The 19945-nt window shown below is 45.8% G+C and overlaps 1 protein-coding gene across 1 annotated transcript in view; it reads right to left on the bottom strand.

The window, feature by feature from the left end:
• The window catches only part of T265_02429 (hypothetical protein), a gene marked incomplete at both ends in the record, with an annotated part of 60980 nt that overhangs the window by 17665 nt on the left and 23370 nt on the right, over window positions 1–19945 (bottom strand). The window contains 8 exons of the mRNA XM_009166662.1: window positions 50–284; window positions 2351–2661; window positions 3412–3728; window positions 5834–6242; window positions 11443–11672; window positions 12943–13147; window positions 13670–13996; window positions 16129–16517. Of these exons, the coding sequence (XP_009164926.1) occupies window positions 50–284; window positions 2351–2661; window positions 3412–3728; window positions 5834–6242; window positions 11443–11672; window positions 12943–13147; window positions 13670–13996; window positions 16129–16517 (2423 nt within the window). The remainder of the gene's footprint in view (window positions 1–49; window positions 285–2350; window positions 2662–3411; window positions 3729–5833; window positions 6243–11442; window positions 11673–12942; window positions 13148–13669; window positions 13997–16128; window positions 16518–19945) is intronic.

Raw genomic sequence — 19945 nt, forward strand, 5'->3', positions numbered from 1 at the left:
AGTGAGACAGGACGAAGCAGAAACTGAAAAACATGAATAGAAGACGTACTTTGATTAGCCGAAGGGTTAGACGCGGTCCAATTTCCGTGAGTCGGATGCTAGCAGTCTTAGCCGTGCCCAAATGACGCAATCCATGCGATGGCACAAATTTACGCTTTCGCGATTTGGCTGAGCCATCAAGAGATCCAGGAACACTACCGGGAAGGGATACACTGGCTGGAAGCTCAACTTCCTCCATGTCGGAAAGGGCATCGGACAGACCCGAGTCCGAAAGCATTCCGGATCTATGGGAGAGAAATGGGTGTTTCAATGAGTACGGAGTCGACTCGATCCAACGAGTAATGTGGATGAAGTGAGCAAAAGATCCAAACATTGACACGAAACGTGGTTTTGTCCATGTGATTGGTATCATAAAGTCACGTGACTGGTTGATCTTCCGAAGAGTGAACAGCTGTTTGATGGTCAGTCATGAAAACGTTATCCGAAACAGCTACGTACATTGATCATTTATTAGGCAGGCGAGGATACTCTTGGAAGTCAGGGTTGGTGGTTGATCTGTGCTAGGTCCCTTTTATTTAATAAATCACGAATTTATGGGAAAAATCACATATATGGTTAGAAACATTCAAGGATCGTGTGAAATGGGAGGAAGGAGGGCTGGTGGGTTACGGAGTTAAATGAACCACGCCAGTCTGTAGAAACATACTGCCCGTAGGCCAACCAAGGTTCACAGTTCACATGAAATTCTTCTGCCGACAGAGACGTAGGTACCTGAAATCGATAGTGTTCTGAATCGTGCCGGCCTCGATCGATTCAGGACATTTTGCATATGACCAGTTTCGGCCGATGTGACGCAATTGTATTTAGGCTATCATTCCGTCCCCGTCATTCGACGACATTGAATCGCGTTCTCACATTTGTTCTGACAAGCGCCTTATTGTACGACTACCGTGCCCTGCACGAACACACGTCAACTGCACTGAAAATGTGCAACACTTCACTAGTAAGTCCAGATGTATCATCTACGCAACAGCCACGCAAACCTAATCTTAGGACAAGTTGTTAGACGGAATCCCACACAAAAACCGCCTTACTGCCCGCAGCTAAACGCTGCTAAGGACAATAAGCCTAACCCACACGTTACTGGCCAGAAGGCTGGGCCGCTTGTCAGTCCAGTACCCAGGCGAGCTCTGATTGGTCGAAAATGTGGACCCAACAGCCAATCACGGTTCAGTATCCGCTCCGTTCAGGAATCGTCTGAATTTGTAGAATGTTGTCGCCTCACATACTTCAAGTACGAGGCACTGTAAATGTGTTTGTGACCTGGTTTTGGGTGTTATTACACGTTCTTTACCTTTGGTGATTCTTTTTGCGCAAAAGGTTCAGACCGAGAATTGAGCCGAGGCATTACCCGTTATCACAAGACTAAGCTATCGCGTTTCATGTTTGCCCACGCATAAATCTGTCAGAAGGGGACACAAAGAAGGCCTCATCGCGTATCTTTCACTACTGAAGCTAAACTGAACATTGTGTGCGCAAAGAAGAAACAGTCCTTTTTCGTCCGGGGTGTGTACACCAACAGATATGCCACTGTTTTCACACGTATGTGTTAGTTGACGATACTTTTGGTCCCTCATAAGTCCTGCTAACTCATTAGACAGAATTCGCATAGATAGTAAGTTTACGTGCGTGGTAGATATGGGATAATTTTGGGGTGGTAGAAACAGAAACACACTAGTTTTACCGAAAAATTAACATAATGTGAGAAGCAGCCGAGTGTAACAGGATGTTTGGTAGTGTGGCAGTCATAGGGACTAGCCCAAGCTAATAGGTAATCTGTTGGGAATAGCGTACGATTTTCTAACAGGTTGCATCAGAAAAAATGCAGCGTCCAATAGGAGGAACGTTTCATCAGGATTTGCTGATTATCTGAATCAGGTATCGTGGAACGGTACAGAAACAGACGCGATTATGTCACAACGATTGGAGAAAGGTGCGAAACTCGTGATTGATGATGACCAAATGGAACGGGTACATATTGAGTACGTCGAAAAGGGAAATCGTGTCAGAACCTCAAACAACTAATTTAATATGTCGTATGCGATGGAGACCCACAAATAAAATGCGGCATAACATCGAAATCCATCCGAAGACGGACAACTTCTCCAAAGAGTTCAAAACAACGCTCTTCGACAGCTAGGACCAGAAGTGCGATCAGCACCGATGAGAAGGGGGCGAATATCCACAGATTATTACAATTAGTCGGGTGAGAATGAAAAATAACTAACTTGGACAGCCCATTGGACAGTAAACGAAAGACAAGTCTCAACCAATCGCAACTTGTGCTTACTTGGTCACGAAATCTTCTATGCATGAGTATTTTGACAAATTGGGCACGTTAGAGGACTTCCCAGAACCCCCAGGACCTAGTCCGGGATTCAAAGGGACCCCGTTCACGGTTGGGTTGAGCAATTTTCGCTTTTTCAACCGTGTCCCGCCCACGCTCAGTCGCCGGAGGGCACGACTGACGTTGCGATTCTCAGTGCGGATGTGGTAGTGACGAACATAGATGACATCATCCGGATTTGTCGAATCGGCGGTGGTCGATAAGTCCACTTCGCGACTGATAAGCAGTACCCGACGAACAGTGCTAAGTTTCAGCTGGGAAAAAGTAGAAAAAACCAGCTAGAAGAACCTGTGTTGCCGATGTTTACTAGATTGGACAGTGAAAACATTGCAGAAAGCGACGGACGAGCTGTCAGGGTATAACACGACCAAACCAGCCATGTGACACAACGGGTGCAACAGCCGTCTGAATACTAATAATAGCAACAGTGCCTCAACAGTGAAAACCCTTTCGGTGAATAGCTACTGTGCCACAGGAAGGTAACATACTACAAGGCAGCTCAAGCCTAGACAGGAGCAGTAGAGATGCCACAGTTGGGCTCGAGGCACACACCTTTAGGTCAGTACAGCTGTCTGCTGCTTAAAGTTGACCCCTGGGTATAGAAGGACCATGAAATTGCACTGCGCAGCCGAGGACACGATTTGAGCCAATAAGGCACCATAACTAGTTGAGATTCGTTGTCGGCTTTTCAAAGAACCACGCTAAGAAAGAACGCGATAGTGCATTTTGATTCGAACATGAAAACAAGTGGAGTGGATCGTGGCAATATTCAGGACGAACATGAAGAGGCTATAAAGAAACAAGCAACTGAATAGGGTTGTTGGTAGATTAAGAGCCTCACATGCCACTGAAGTGTGATTTCTGGAAACCAGGAGATAATTAGGGCTGGTAAACTGAAAAACTAAGCAGAAAACGTTTGCGAACTATTCTAAAGCGGGTTGGGTTGCCATTTGTTGATCCGTTTAAGCGGGCAAGCGCATACACATGTGATCAATATTGTTTACCTTTTGTACATTCAGTGACGGCAGCATATTTTGAAACATGTCCACCACCAAACGAAGATGTGGTGGAGGAGGCTGGGGTTGTTTTGGAGGCTCTGCGTTCGGATTCAAAGAGCCAAAACCAGTCATTGCCAGGAGTGGGGGAGTGCTGTACTGATGCGAATTGAAAATACGGCGCACGAGGGTGAGTACATCGCGTTGAAGACTGTACTCGACCACAGAGAATGTGAGACTGGGACCGTGTGGAGCCCTGACGAGGTGAAGATAGACACCACCGCCAGTTGGGTGGTCCGAGTCCCGATCGGGTAGAGATTTGATTTCTATGAAAAAAATACGCACACTCGAAAAAGAAACCTTTATTTACCAAACCTATTGAGTGGACAATGAAGAATCAGAGAAGGGCCTCAGATGTGCTAAACATTTAGTTCATTCTGAGAGGTAAGGTCAGAGACCGTAAGTCTTGTAAACAAACCGCGGACATCTCACAGATATCCAACGTTCAGAAATTTACTACCTCCGGTTCATAAGTCTCAGGAATTTGTACCCACGTCCAAGCTAAAAACGGAACAATGGGTTTAATATACTAATCCTGAGGTTTCTGAAAAATCCTCGACAGCCCACGACCGGTTTCACTCTTCTTGGGGCTCATCAAGTAGGCGCAGTCACTGAGTTTCCGTCAATCTTATGTTCTACTTGAACCTGAATTGTGAAAAATTTGACTTATGCTCCTACCTACTCTTACTTGCTCTTACTTATACTCTTACTTTGGTTTTGACGGGAGACGTACCAGGAACCCAACTGAATGTTTTGTTGATGATGTTCTCACTCAATTGGATGTGTTGCACCAGGCTGTCTCATGTTTCAGTTGATATCGCACTAAATTTTATAGAAATAAAAAATGATGCCGCCCAGTGAGGCAAATTCAGCTGGGTAAGAATACCATTCCAGGTGAGTCTCTCACCAAAACCAATTTGGTGTGCAGATAAGTGGAAAAGTCGAGGGACGCTAGATTGTTTATGAGGCTGTGTCACTTCTGATACATTTATACAAGTCGAACTGGTGTATCCATGATAGCTTCGCGCAAATCGACCCGCGAATTGGCTATTCTCTCAGCCGAAAGAAACGTGTGAAAACAAAGCGGTTGCATCCACCAGGTTTGGGCATGAACTCTACTGGTACACATTTGAGGGAATGTATTTTAGCTTTCAGACAACTATAGGGCGGGTCACAACGACCCGAGTTTGGAAGTCAAACTAAGTACGTACTATTTCACTTTGACGACAGTGTTTGATAAGGTAAGGACTCGCTTCCGATGATACCACAGAGCACTGTCGTTCACGAATGGCGATCCATAGCAAGATAGGCGCGCAGATGGTCAACTAATGTCAATAACACCGATGGAGTCTGCAGACTGCTTGTCATCCTAGAGGATAAACATCAGCCTCCATCATTGTTACTCGGGCTTTCAGCTGAGAACACATTTGGCAGTTGCATCTTGCACACAATGATGGAATCAGCCGGAACTTCATTCATATAGGACCAAACGCACGTCTGTTGTCTGAAGAATTAACTGCTTTGATGTCAGCGTTGGCCTGTAATATACCAGTGATCAAAATACCTCGAAACTGTGAAAATCAGTAACTTTGAGGATCAGGTTTCACATGCATGTGGCAGTACCAGCCAGATAGCCAGCCGTCCTGTATGCGTGAACTTTCGGGGTGAGCTTGATTTCTGAGCGTCCCCAGAGCACACTGTTCAACTGATGCATTGTACAGAGGGCAATCAGAATTCTCAAGATTTACCTTTTAAGTTCGGCAGTCAGTATTCAGCCCCTTTATTGGTTTGTGCCACTTCGGATTTTTCACGAAAAAAGCGTCCTTCAGGGTACTTAGCTTACTGTTCAGCTGTAACACCCTTTCGGTGCCTAGCTGCCACGCCACCCGAGGGAAGCACGGGGGCTGGGATACTTCCAGGTTGTTCAAGCCTAGACAGGACGTTCCTCAGAGTGGACGATAAGAACGAATGTCGTCGAAGCTGACGGAACGCTGCACCTTCCTCGAGTGAGAAATCAACCGTTTTCTAGTCATCAGGTGGCAGATTGCAACATCCGCCATCACGAGAGCTACATCACTGAGGGATTAAAAATGCCTCATTGCGGTGGACCAGAACAATGAGATACACCTTCGCTGGCGGCTGATAATATCATGTTAGACGTCAGTCTTCGTTGATTTCTGAACGTCGAGGCACAAGATTTCAAGTGCAATCGGGAGCACCGCCTAACTGATTAAGTCAAATAGAGTGAAAGGGGCAGTTGGTTGTTGGCCGGCTCTCAGCAAGCCTACGTCGTTGATGAGTTTGCCGTCAGTAGATGATGGCACACACAAAAAACAATAAATGTACAAACACGCCGAGAGAAAAAACTTACTTTCAACTTGAGCTTGAGAAGTCTCTGACTTTTTCAGAGCCTTTTTGGCCAGTTGTCGGGCGCGTTTCTCATTTCGCTTGTCCGCATGGGGGTGGGTCAGATAGAGCAGATGCGAAACATTCAGCGGACCAGCGACAGCCACAAAATCTTTCAGCACGTTTCCACGATGTGTCTTCAGTCGTGTGGCTGTGTTCGGTTCGAAGACTCGCCGTATATCCAAGGATAATTGCTTGACCAAATTTCCTACACCTGGTCGCGCAAACACAAAACTGTGCGGCTCTTTTGAATACAAACGTTCTTCTCGTGCAACCGCAAGCGCACGAGCCTTGCGGACGGACTTTGGACGCCTTCGTCCGGTCATAATAAATCTGTTAAACAGCCAAAAGAAGTATATCGAGTAAACAGTCAGCTGAAAACTGCACGAATGACTATGGAAAGGTAGTATTAGCATGACCATCAAACAAAAATATCACAGCAATCAACCGAAAACCAGTAACCGTAGCGTAGTGAAATTACGATAGGCAAATTAAGCTACACAAATGCGCGCAGGTTGTAGTCTGAGGGCTATGAGTATTCTGAAGATCCATAAGTGTATTTCACAAGCGGTTGCATTGGCCTCACAAGTTGAAGGCACAGTCTTTGACCTAAGGAGAGTGTGCGGAAATCGTCAAGAAAGTTACAATTCAAGGCTCAATGTTGTGACACCACTCCACGCCAATGGATACCGTAAAGAACAATTAAATGACCAAACAGGGATAGTTGACAAAAGAACCGCTGATGGGAGAGCAAAGTGAGATGAAGCGAGGGTATTGTGCGGCTGAATGATCATTCAGCTTGAGGTGTATCGTGGATTGGGTTGGGTTCGAGAAAGCTCAGTAGTTAAGGCGCAATCAACCGGGAGGTCCATGGATGGAACCCAATTCTGGGTTCTCGAGTTCTCCTGTCCAGGCTTGGTTAACACGGTAGTCCACCAGACCTCGTGCTTCCTCCGGATAACAGGTAGGCACCGAAAGTGTTACAGCTGAACGCCTTATATTTATGTACATACATATTTTTACCGGGTTGGCCGATAAGAAACTGTAGGACTAATTCTGCCTTGATGTTGCGCCTGCTACAGACCTTAAAGTAGAACACCATCATTAAAGCCATGGATGGCTCAGTGGTTAAGGCGCAAAGTCACTGAACAGAAGGTTCGTGGTTCGGAAAAACCCACAGGCATCTTGATTGCTTCCGTCTAGGCTTGGCCAACCTGGAAGTACATCAGCCCTTAGGCGTCCTTCGGGAGCATGGTAGCTATGTGCTAAAGTGGTGTCACAGTTGTCACCATCATCGTCCGTCACCAGCTGCACAGCATCCTCTGTACATCACTTTGAGCAAAAATTTATTTGCTCCCATCTGCAAACTCTCGTTTGTGATGTTCTCAGGCAACTGAATGTGCTGCACCAGGCCGCCTCATGTTTCAGTCGCTACGATATTCGAGATATCGCGATACATGTAGATCTTTGTAATGTACCACTCATAAGGTTGCTGAAACTCCGCCGACAGTCCACGACCGGTTTCGCTCTTTTTGGGGCTCATCAGCCAGGCGAAGTCCCCGGGGTTCCGTCAACCTTACGTTCTACTTGAAACCAAATTGCACGAAATTAGCCTGAAAACATCACAAACGAAAGATTCAGCAGGGTTCCAGGTGAGTCTCTCTAAAAACTAAATTAGTTCGCAAATGAGTGTATATTCGCTAATTTCGTGCTATTCGGTTTCAAGTAGAACATGAGGTTGACGAAACCCGGGGACTGCGCCTACCTGATGAGCCACAAAAAGGGCGAAACCGACCGTGGGATGTCAACGGATTTTCAGTAACCTTATGGGTAGTACATTACAAATTTATTTGCTCTTCCGCGTTACTTAGCCTTTAACTGGCAATACTATTTGTCGAATACAAGTGTCATGACTTGGGCATTGTCATTAACAGGTCCAACTAGATTCGTGGCTATCCTCAAGTGCAGAAAGGCCAAAGACTAAGATGCTTCAACATCAACAACGGAAATAAAAACAATAGTAATCATTGAGCTGTAAAACCCTCAAACAAAATATGACGATAATACTGATTTGTTCCGATCGGTATGGTGAAGCTATTGTGAAGCTATTTATGATCAAGTGTTTTAAAAAACCACCTGCACCAACCCGCAAACAATCAAATAAACAATTCAACCCAGTATGATTTTGGCACCACAGTGCAAGCAGCGCTCAGAGCGGAACAGACTTTTGTCTCGGGTACCCATCCCGAGAAAGTGGACAGTGGTCTGACCCTTTTGTTGAACAAGTCATCATTGAACAGCGCGTGGTGGATCGGCGGTCAAAGACAAGTGGTAACGAAGTGGAGCTCTATCCAGTCAGTGGTATTTTCAGTAAGCTGCGAACACTCAGTGACAGCACTGAGATTGAGGTGACTAATCTTGAGGTCATCTCACATTGGGAGAGAGTGCAAGACTTGCCACAGGTTTGGCCACCGCCATTCTCTGGATAGAGCGTTTTGTTTGACCGTCATGACATGAATGATTCATAAGATGCCATTTATCTAGCAACTCAATCAATCTATCTATCAGCTATAAACCGTATACCATAGGCACATTGGTCCCAGCCGCTACGGTTTCGATCACCGCAAAGCGCGGGTGTGCAATGTACAACCAAGCCTTGGAGGCGAAAGAATATTCAGTTTGTTCGGAAATTGGGAGGCTACGCATTAAAGGCGATAGCTTTGATACATGAGCGCCACTGACTGCGCGATTGGGCCATTTCTGCCAATGCCATCAACCACCGCTGATTGGAGTCCCGGGGTCCCAATCCAGGGAGGCCGTTGCCCACCCGACTTAGTTTAGTCGTTAGTGTTTTCTTAATTCGCTGCCAGTGATAGCTTTGATGAGCGCCACTGACTGCGCGATTGGGCCATTTCTGCCAATGCCATCAACCACCGCTGATTGGAGTCCCGGGGTCCCAATCAATCCAGGCCGTTGCCCACCCGACTTAGTTTAGTCGTTAGTGTTTTCTTAATTCGCTGCCAGTTCATACACTGTCTACCTCTCAGTCGCTTCCACTGAGCACAGGGCTGGGTAAAAGGAGCTCTGTGAGGCAGACGGTCTTCTGGCATGCGGAGTACATGCCTCGACCAGCGCAACCTATGAAGCGTGAGTAATTCATCTATCGTGGGAGATTTCCTTCTTCCTAGGACCATCTGGCGTACCTCAGCATTACCAATCCGATGGTCCATCCAGGCCTGACCAATGCTGCGGAGACACCGAGGATCAAACATTGACATCTTCCGTTTGTCCTCTGCGCGCGGAGCCAACATCTCCGATCCATAGAGCAGTATGGATCGCACCAACGCAGTGTAAGCTCTTCCCTTGACAGACAAACTCACGTCACGTCGGCGCCATAGATTTCGGAGGTTGGCAAAAGCTGCCCTGGCCTTTCCGATTCGAAAAATGATCTCATCTCCAGCTAGTCTACCGGAATTTATGCAGATGCCCAGGTAAACAAATTTATCTACCACCTCGATTGGCTCACCTGAAAGAATGAGATGTGGGTTTGATCCCACCCAGTCTTGTAGAAGCACTTTACACTTTTCATGTGTGAAGCGCATGCCAAACCATGCGGCAGAGTTATTTAGGTGGTTTCAAACTGTTTGCATTTGGACGTGATCTGAACCAAGGAGAGCAATATCGTCTGTATACTCAATGTCTATGAGGGAACGTCCCTGGGGATTTCGACCCCCGAGGTTTCAGAGGCGGGCAGAGAAAATTCAAGCACCATATCAATGTACAGAGTGGAATAGGAGGGGGGAAAGAGGAAAGCCTTGGCTTACACCGGACGTGGTAAACTCAGGCGAGAGCTTCCCGTATACTCGTACACGCCCACAGGAGTTAGCATACAGTGCCCTCATAAGGGAGAGAAATTTGGGACACCTTAGCCTACTCAAACTACGTTCACTCCACCAAAAACATCGCGCCCCATGGTGACGTAGCATTTGAATTCTACTTATATACGGTTCGAGATGAGGGAACGGACCACGTCTATCCGAACCTCTAGATTGTGGTTTTTGTCAACGCATGGCCGATTTGACAGTACCTTAGTCCTCAGACTGGGTTGCATGGGAGTTAGTCGCCTAAAAGCACTGCACCTGAGTGACATGGAAAAAAGGTCGAATTCACACACTGAAACCTGAAAGATGGTGTTACAGACAAGACCCATTCCGCTCCATTGAGAATATGAAAATGGACAAAACAAATCGGTCGGTAGAGATCAGCAGGCACCATATGATTTCAGTGCAACCAGGGCGAGTTCAACAATAGATGACTCTGGTAGACCAACTGAGAACGCGCAACCCCATTCGAAGTAGTATGCTCTAGAATATTTATCAACCACCCAGTGAACAATCAATACAACCTATACTGATTGGATCAACTTCACAATCAATCCTGAGTAGAATTCGCACCGAAGAGAAGAGTGTATTGCTGGCACCGAGTGCAAGAAAATTGGATAACAAGGATAGGGGACTGAACTGCAAATACATGCAGGAAGATTGATACCATTTGGGGGAAATGTTGGTCAGTAAACTTCTTAATCAGAAATACTGATAAGCACAGAAAACAAAGAAACAACAAGCTTCGCAGCAATAAGGCAGCCGGGGTGGAAATGAAGTAGTCCGATCTCCGGAAGATCACGTCCAGTCGAATTTACAGCTCACAATTCCATCGGAAGATCTATCGAATTATTGAGCACCCAACAAACGGTGTAACTCGATCAAGCTTCGGAGTGAACAGTCTGATGGTGGTGAGTGAAGTCAGTTCGTAGACAGACCTAAACATAAAAGTAATCAGAAAATGGAGTCCATCAATACAGTAATCCCTTGAGTGCAAATAATCTTCAGTGATACCTGAGGGCAGCTCCGCACAGGAAATGAAGTCAGTGTTCAGTCCACCTCATGTACGGTAGAGAGTGGTGGATGTCTAGTTGCAATATGTGGCTCGTTTTCTGAATAGGGAATGGCGTGTCCTGGTTAGTATTCACTGTGTGGTCTTTGGAAGGAAACTTTGTGCGGTAATGAAACATCAGTGTTAGCCTTGGTATCAGTTTCCAGAATGACTAAACTAACAGACTAGTGGGCACATAGCACGCTTGCAATAGTCATCGCTATGGACAGCTACAATATCAACGTAGACACCGATGCTTTACTAACAGACAGCATTTTGTTTGAGAGGGGAGATGTGGGCGGAGAAATACACTATGCTTATTAGCGAAATACACTCGTTTGTAGGCTAACTTGAGTTAGAGTAGAACATAAAATTGACGGTCACTCGGAGACTGGGCCTAAGAACGGTGAAATCGGACTGTCGAGGAGTCCTAGGAAACCTTATTAGTACTGTGTTGCGTGAAGAAAAAACTAATGCCTACATTTACAAAGTAGAACGTCTAGTAGAACTATTTCCGACGTTAGCGAAAATTTCATGTTCGCCAATACTATTGTGAGTAATGCGGGGCCATATCGCGCCAAAGAATCCAACGAGTATTTTCTACACACAAAGAAGCCAGAGAAAAGTCGCAGTATGACAAACCTGACCACATGTCCGACAACACTGCAGCAGGCTAACGACTTGCTTCGCCCAAACTGGTGGGGCAACAAGCGGCTCGCGGGCCCGACGACTAGCCTGTCCTTCTTGCCGCAATTCTGGAGGTAACCTGGGCGCCCCTTGACCCTGGAGCACTCGCAAAAGTGCTCGTTGAAGACCAATATCAGGGAGGAAGGCAATCATTGGTGCTATCCACAGTGGCGGATCAATGGAATCTGTGGACGAGAAAAGAAAGGAAAAGAGGAGGTGCTAGACATGCTAATTGTTGAGGAACCGATTGTACATTCTACGCGCAAACAGTCAAACTCCAGCTAACAAGACTTTCAAGGGGTACGCCGCAGACAGCCACTTCAAGATCGTATAGCAAAACTCCTGGTGCATGAGATTTAACGGACCTTTCCGAAAAAAATTACTGATCCAAATCGAACTAGAATGCCAGGGTCACAGTATGTCTTGAGATTAAAAAACCGTCGCTGACGATAACAATAAACAAAACAATCTATGAGTCGAATGTGTTAAGAAACTCAAATGCATGTGAATCTGCCTTCGTTACACTGTAAAGCCTTACCGAAAGCGCACGTTTTACAATTCCTCGTCGGATCAAACGCTCAATTACATGCAGACTGGTGACTAGTCCCCTGTAAAAAATGTCCACTTTATAGAACGTAAATTGGCAGCTTCCGTATGTAAGACGTTCGCTTGTGACCCACTGCCACAGGTCATAGTAAACCAAATCGCAGTCGGACAGCAAAGCCTGTGAAATCGTGAAGAACTGTCATTCGATGCGTGTCAAGCGAGGCTAAATTGACTGCCTGGGCGTGGCCGCCAAAGTAGGACGAACGCCCGGTTATGACGTCGCATAACGTCGGCCCATCTGGTGTGTCTAGAACGAACACTCTACGCTCTTCATAATCCTACCGCAGCGGACAGGATGGTGGTTCACGATGGTTCGGTCGGTTACTTGAACTCTTCGAACCTTACTCAGGATTTGATAGACAAATGCACTGCTTGGCATTCTAACATGTATTACCTGGTTTCGAACTGCAATATTTTGCACAAAGGCACTTAATAGGTTTCGAGTGGGTGGGGATGACCGGTAGATTTTTAGGAGCCGGTTGATACAGGTCACGCGAATGTTCTAAACCTGGTCGTATAGTACCGTCCAGCTGTAGCGACCTTCGGTGCCTAGCTGCCATGCCACACGAATGAGGCACGAGGGCTGGGATACTGTCAGGTCGCCCAAGCCCAGACAGGGATCGGGTTCGAACCCGACTTCTGTTTAGAAAGCAAAATCACTACTAGGGTCAAGAATTGCAAACGGAAGGTGGATTGGTGGATTTGGTCTCTTAAGAATACAGCTTCTGACCACAATATGAGTCTGTAACAGTAGGGAAAAGATATTATCAGTGACATAATTTTGGGCTGGAAATAAACATTCTCATCAGGATTCTATTCAATCTACAAACTGGTTAAGCAAAAACCTACCTTTATTCCCGCTACCGACAGACAACAGACCCAAAAGGCCCTCCATATATGCAGAAGCGGTCAACTGTCTGTGACTGTATCGACGGGATAGATCCGCAAAACGAGAGAATGTAGTCTTCCCACCCAGATCGAACAGAGTAGTCTCCACCGTGCGTATCAAGTCTCGATTGCGAATATCTGCATCCAAAGGAGGTACATACTTTGCCTGTGTCGGAAGAAGAAACATGGGGTGAAGATGGACGGGTTGGTGTGAGCTAAGAGAAGCCGTCAAATTTCGTCTACCTTTAAAGAGTAATAGCTCAAGATAACTCAGTAGTTAAGGCGCAAAATTAGTGGCCGGAAGGTCCGTGATTCGACCCAACTGCGACATTTCAACTGCTTCCGCCCAGGCTTAGGGAACCTGACAGTACATCTGCCCTCGTGCGTTGAACTAGGCACCGAAAGAGTGTTGCAGCTGAATGGTTATTACTCCTACTTATCACTGTCAGTACTACTGGCGTAAGGTGACTTGAAATAACACGGCAAGTGGCAAAACAGAGTCGACGAATTCATAAGAGGGGGTAAAGCGTCCACGTGTACGCTAGTTTAACGTAAAACGGGGCAGGAAACAAACACATGACGCAAATTTTTCAAACACGTCAAACTACTCAAACGCAACTCGCACGATACTGGAGAACTGTTTTACAGTCAGTTTGTTCGGTGATACTCACTAAACCAATAAATGTACCTCAGCATACAATATACACTCTGTATCAACCAGACCACTGGGAGGAAGCGGCCAATGTCCGTCGGGAACTTTCTTCGGACTGGATGTGTCTTTATTCGGATTGATGGCGACAGAGCTTTTCTTTGCAGGCCGCTTGTCTTTCGCAGTCTCTTGTTGTCCATTAACTGCGGTTTTCTCCGGTTTGGTAGTGTTCGATAATGAAGGAAATTCATCAGGAGTGGGCCCTGTTTGGGCTCTTGGCTGGTCGCATGGCGCCGGTCGAGGAAGTGAGTCAGCACACTGGATATGACTGAATGATGACCGATTGTCAGCATTATCTCCGTCAGTCTGTGAGAAAAAAATGCGGTAGGGTGACCCGTAGAAGACGTCAATCGGTAACATAAGGTGGTATGAGCACAATTATAGTAAAGCCTACGGTAGCGTCAAAGAAGGAGATCGTGGCGAATGATCACAAGTAGACAAGTTGTTTTGAACAACGCAGCGACCCGAAATCAGTAGAAAGACAATGGAAAAATTCTGTTCGGATGCATGTGCCGTGCCAGTATCAAATAGCTAACCCCCACGTCTCTCTCCATCGAGAATCGAAACAAGTACACCGGCAGTTACATGTGTGTATGTTGTTGAGTTCTGTTCATCCACAGAGGGGATACCAGCCTATACTAAGCAGTCACAAGCTGTTTAAACTGGTGAACTTGCTTATAGGCGCATAGTAGGGTTAAACTTGGTTTAGTGCAACTGAACAAAAAAGCAATCAGAAATGAACGCCTGTAGAAAAGTGTAGAAGGGTGAACAACTGGGACATCGGAATCATGAAAATGGAGCACAACGGAAAACTTCATACGGAATTATAAGTTTGCAGAAACATTCAGCGATATTCAATAGGTGCAAATATTTCCTGTAGATTTGAGCAGTCATGTTAGGGGTTTCAGTAAACCAGGTACGAATAGTCTAGAAGAATGATCGGGAAAACATCGCCGCACGGAGTTCTGACGTATGAATCACCCGACTGAATAAGTTGGAAGAAAACTGATGTCCTAGAAGATGGTCTTGGCTAGCATTCTCTCTAAAAGTGATCTGTTTCATGGTCTAATGATCGACTAGTTCTCGTTTTCTGTGCATACTGTAGTAATGGTATTTTTGTCAGCCGGTCTGAGCCTCACAAGATGGCGTTCATGGCAAAACAACCGCCAGAAGTACAAAGGGTATATCAACGCCTAAGCCAAAGTCAGGAACACTTGTACAGCGCTTCATATATACAGCGTAAGCTGCAACAACTTTCTGTAAATTCTGGATGCGCCACTGACAACCGGTGCTCAGCCAATACTGGGTCATGATTGTCTGCGGTTTCGGACCTTCGGTCAATCAGACTCAGCTTGATGCCGGACCGGCAAGAGTGCCGAATTTTTGGCCAATCTTGCGCGGGATAGGCTTCTCGGCCGTAGCAGCACCTGACTGCGAGCGGTAAAGCGGGATTCGTGTGGAATTCCGCCTAACACGTATTGAAGTGACATTTCTAGGAATGCGGTAACACGTTATTCGTAAGTAAAGCTGGCACAAGAACACCTGATACGGCGGAATAGTTTTGAAGATACGCCCGCTTCTCAACTGCGATCCGATGTCCATTCCAAGAGCTATTTTTAGAAGGAATGTGAACGCGACACACAAAACGTGTTTTCGTTGAATACTTGTTCAAGAACAAACAACGAAACTGAGAAATATGGAGTGAGCAGAAAATTAGACGCTATAAAGTGGAATGCATGCAACCTCAATGCACAAAACGCGAATCTACCGTGACCAGGGTTGAGCGAATGCATTGGCCGGTGTACACCTTCCGAGACAAACGAAATAAACAGTGAAAGTGATGTCATCGTGCACATGTAGTGGAATGATCACTGATAAAAGTGAAGTGCTGTTTAAAACAAGTTTGTCTCCTTGCAAAAATATGGAAATGTTGATCGCGAATGACCGACGGTCTCCTGTTGGTTCTGCTGTATTAGTGACCGTAAACAAGAAGTTGTGCGGGGACACAGGAGGATCATATCAGAAGAACGTCTGAAAGTTTACCCTGGAATATCATGGGAATTGGCATATTATTGCTATAGATCCATCACCACAGGATGTGCTTTCAGATGTTCACAGAAGCCACAAACTAGACGGAAAATACACACAGGGTCCTGGCTACTCATGAGTAGCTTAGCGACTTAATGTAGTTTTCCCATGTCACAAAGCCTGTCACCCTCCACTCGACTCATCTTATAATGGTTCGCGACTGAAAAATGTCGCACAGAGGGAATGAAATTACAAATCCTTGTAGCGAAAGACTTTCGCCTTCACTGGCTTCAAGCCCCTCGAAGGAAGACGTTTCAGTTAGGTTGCCCGACTAGATGTGTGCCTCACGGGGGATATGACTTTACAATGAGTGAAGCAAAATATCAGGTAGAACAACAACGATGACTTACGGTGGTGAGCGGATTGACAGACAAAGCGTGTCTGATGTCGGGATTGCGTTGTTGACGCAATTTGGTCCTGAGGCCACCAGGTGAGGAATCCTCTGTATATTCGACAGTTGATGGTGGCACAACTGAGCGCTTTTTCTTCCCATTAGACTTCTTGTCGACACTGTGCATTTTATGCACGGTATATGAAGGCAGAGGACTTGACAATGACTTCAGTTGGCTAGCAGATGGACCGTTGGAAAGACTAGGAAAATCAGACGCAAGTGGAACAACGGGACGACTAGGCTGCTGAATACGGTTGGATGAAGACTGATCAACGCCAAGTCGAACAGAAGACGGCTGCTCGTGGGTGGGTGGACCCCAGTTATCAGAGACGGGATCCCTGGACAATGCTTATAGAAGCACATCAATGAAAAAACAATGGGCAAAGGACAATAAATAGTCGCCGAACAACAAGCAGTCGTTTTGTTCTAAAAAAGTCAATAACTAAGGATGGGATCGTGATAGATTGACGATTTCTTTTGCCGGGACGAACACCAAGTCACATTGACATTATGTCGCACTTGAGTAAGTCACTCCTCTGCATTGATTACGAATTTTACGCCAGTGTACTTGCGTGACTCGTTAATGGGTGTTTAAACACACGAGCACGCATTCTTCCTCCGTACAACGCATATTCGAACCATTATCCTGTTGCCAAATAACCTGGTAACTTCTATCGATTAGTGAACATCTGGGCTACAGGAAGGTCTACAGCTGCACTCCATAGATGAAATTGAAGCCCTCACGTAAGACTGGTCTTCGAGACCCAAAGATGATAAGATTCCAATTTTTGATTCGTCAGATGTCCAATGCGGACGCCACTTCCCAACAATGGTGAAAAGATTGCTCAGGTTTACACCAGCAACTCGAGTGTAGAGGGGCAAATTCCACCCTCCTTCTCATTTCATTGGAACCGGTAGTGAATTCAGAGTACAAAACATCTCACGACGACATGCAAACCTTCAATTAAAAAGGACAACGTTCCCATAAGCATGATTGACACCTTTGCAGAAATCGTTCCCTATAAGAGACCGTTTTTGGTGGCCAGTGGATGCTAGCAGTGAATTTTTACACTGACAATGGATGGACAAGAATCACCGACTGTTCAGTATCCAGCCATGTGTTTGCTTATTTACACAATGCGACCTCAGCTCATGAGCAGTGAACAGTAATCTTTCACACATTAGAGAATGTTTTAACATATTATCATCCATCCTGAGACTGATTTTATAGGAATGAAGAATTCTTATTGCGAGCAGGATGAAACGGGAACTGCCTATATCGAAGCCAATTACGTATTTCAACCGCGATTGACTGGGAGGTCAGCAGGTCACGTCTACTGTTGTCGCCAGCAAAACTGCAGTAGCCATGGTATCAGTGGGAGCAGTTGGCTACTCGAAGGAATGCAAACTCAAGAGGTGTCCAGCTGTAGCTGTTGCTTGACCGAGTGTATTAGCTGGCAGAAATATTCGCTCCAGCTGTCGGTGCATTCCTTGCCCAGTGTGTCCCATGCATTTGTTCTTGAGGAGGGTAACACAACAGCGACCATTGGCTGGATCGATTTACTGCTCTGATGGCGGCAATGTATTCCGTGCCCAGTTGCTCTGATGCGATTGTGGGTAGTCTGACAATAACAAACACTAGACAGCTCACTTACAAACTAGCTTACACACCGAAGCATTGCTAAACAGCGATGCGCACTGATGGTGTCAGTATGACATGTGGAGACACCTGAAAAACAACTGCGAAACTCAGCGAACAGAATAACAACTAACCACGAAGCCTAGGCCACCAACATTCCCTCATTTGCATATTGATTAGGGAGATCCAGCCGAGAATCGGCTCGTCTACGGTGCTCTCCAGGCGCGCATACAACACTTAGGCCGTCTTGAGTCCAGCTGGGCTGATATTCAAGACACGAAATTCTTTTTTCCTCCAAAAGCAATGCTATCTATAAGATCGGTGCTTTGTATGCTCCGTCCACAGTTTCCCGAAGGAGCTATTTCGGAGCTCCTTTAATGGTGGGTTATGAATGATTACGGTGTACTGTCAGCGGTAACGTTGGTTCGCGTGGCTTATTAGTGAGACAATACAAGAGGGAATGATGAAATCTAGTGGTTGAGGTCAGTGTATGAGTAAAACTATGATTAGCACCTATACACCGTGTGGGGTGAACAAGCGACAAAGTTAGGCATCACTATTCCGTCTCTTCTGCTTTCGTTCTTATTGCCAGAGTATACGTCTCAGGTCACGATCAACTGACGGCACAAATGCACCAAACATGTCAGAGTTAAAATGTGGGTCTAACAAGCACATGGCATCCGATACAGGGATTGGAAACCGCCAGAGTGAAATCTCAGCTGTAGCCCGATTCTAATAGGCAAGATAATTTAGCAGAGTGATCCGAATTCATTGTTATGAACCACGGTAACCGTACTGATCAAGCAGGAAACCTCATTTGACCCGGTTGCCTGCTGAAATAGGTTACTGGCCTTTATTCAGCTAGACGATGTATAACCTTTTTTGGGGATTCACAGCGTTTGGTGGGTACCATCTGAGACTCCTTTTGACTGAACAAAAGCACTTATTTGAGTACGCTCCAAAATATCCAGCAAGAATGTAGTACAAGTGGAATCAATCGGTGGGACACGAGCACTTCAAAACCTTTTCGTCCTCGTTCTTCCTCAATTTCTGCCAAGCAAGAGTACGTGAATGAAATGGAAGATATCACCTGTCCCGTCACACGGTCTCTGCAAAAGTTACGAATTCAAATCAGGTTCATGAGTCTACAGCCCATCCACGGCTTTTCACATCATCAAAGACAGCAACATCAGTGTTGACACTGATGCTTCGCTGGTGTACAACCATTCAAAGTAGATTAAATGAAAAAGACAGCACATCAGTGTTGACACTGATGCTTCGCTGGTGTACAACCATTCAAAGTAGATTAAATGAATACCTCAAAAGATACGCGGAAATCTAGAGAAGAAAAGATAATTCATATGGGTTTGTATGAGAAAGAGTCTAAACAAAACGTCTGTGGATCCAACCCTCGCTGGTGAGACATAATATACCGGAGCCGCTTAACAGCGACATAGCTACCGAAGAACCTACTGGTTCACTGGAGTGGGGGACTAGGTTAGGGTAGTCAAATGTCGAAAAGCGAGTTGAAGGTGTTCGAACGCCACCCTCACTACATTTTTAAACATAGCTCATGCATCAAGTCACCTCAAAACACCACGTAACCCAAAGTAAACCAGAGTGACAGATGACCCAATTACCAAGGCAACAAACCCGTAAAGATGGACGCAATTGTACCGTTTGATCGGTTACTCTTTGGTAGACCACAAACAACTAGATAAAGCGATCTGGTCGAAATGCACGACCCCATTACTTGCGCCATGTATGAAGCGAAAAACCATTACTGACAGTACCGCATGTGTAGAGTACCGGTGACCATACTAGCCTATCTAAATAAAGCCTATGGAGATACACAGGCACTCCACATCTCTAGACCTATAAATACTCAATCGAACAGTTTAGACAGAAATTGACAGTGCAAACGTCATCAACATAAAGCCGCAGATTCTCTGGACGTCCTGGAAGGCAACCAGTTTTCACAGTAATCCCTTAGGCTCCTCTTCAAGTTTCGAGACTTCAATTATCTCATCCAGCTTTCCGCAAGCATACAGCAACAGAAGATACCTTGCGATCCATTCCGAAACGCCGTGAAGATCATCGGGGAAGTGAGTTAAAAGGTGAATATATATATATATAT

Source organism: Opisthorchis viverrini, assembly GCF_000715545.1.
Source record: "Opisthorchis viverrini unplaced genomic scaffold opera_v5_29, whole genome shotgun sequence".
Lineage (NCBI taxonomy): Eukaryota > Metazoa > Platyhelminthes > Trematoda > Opisthorchiida > Opisthorchiidae > Opisthorchis > Opisthorchis viverrini.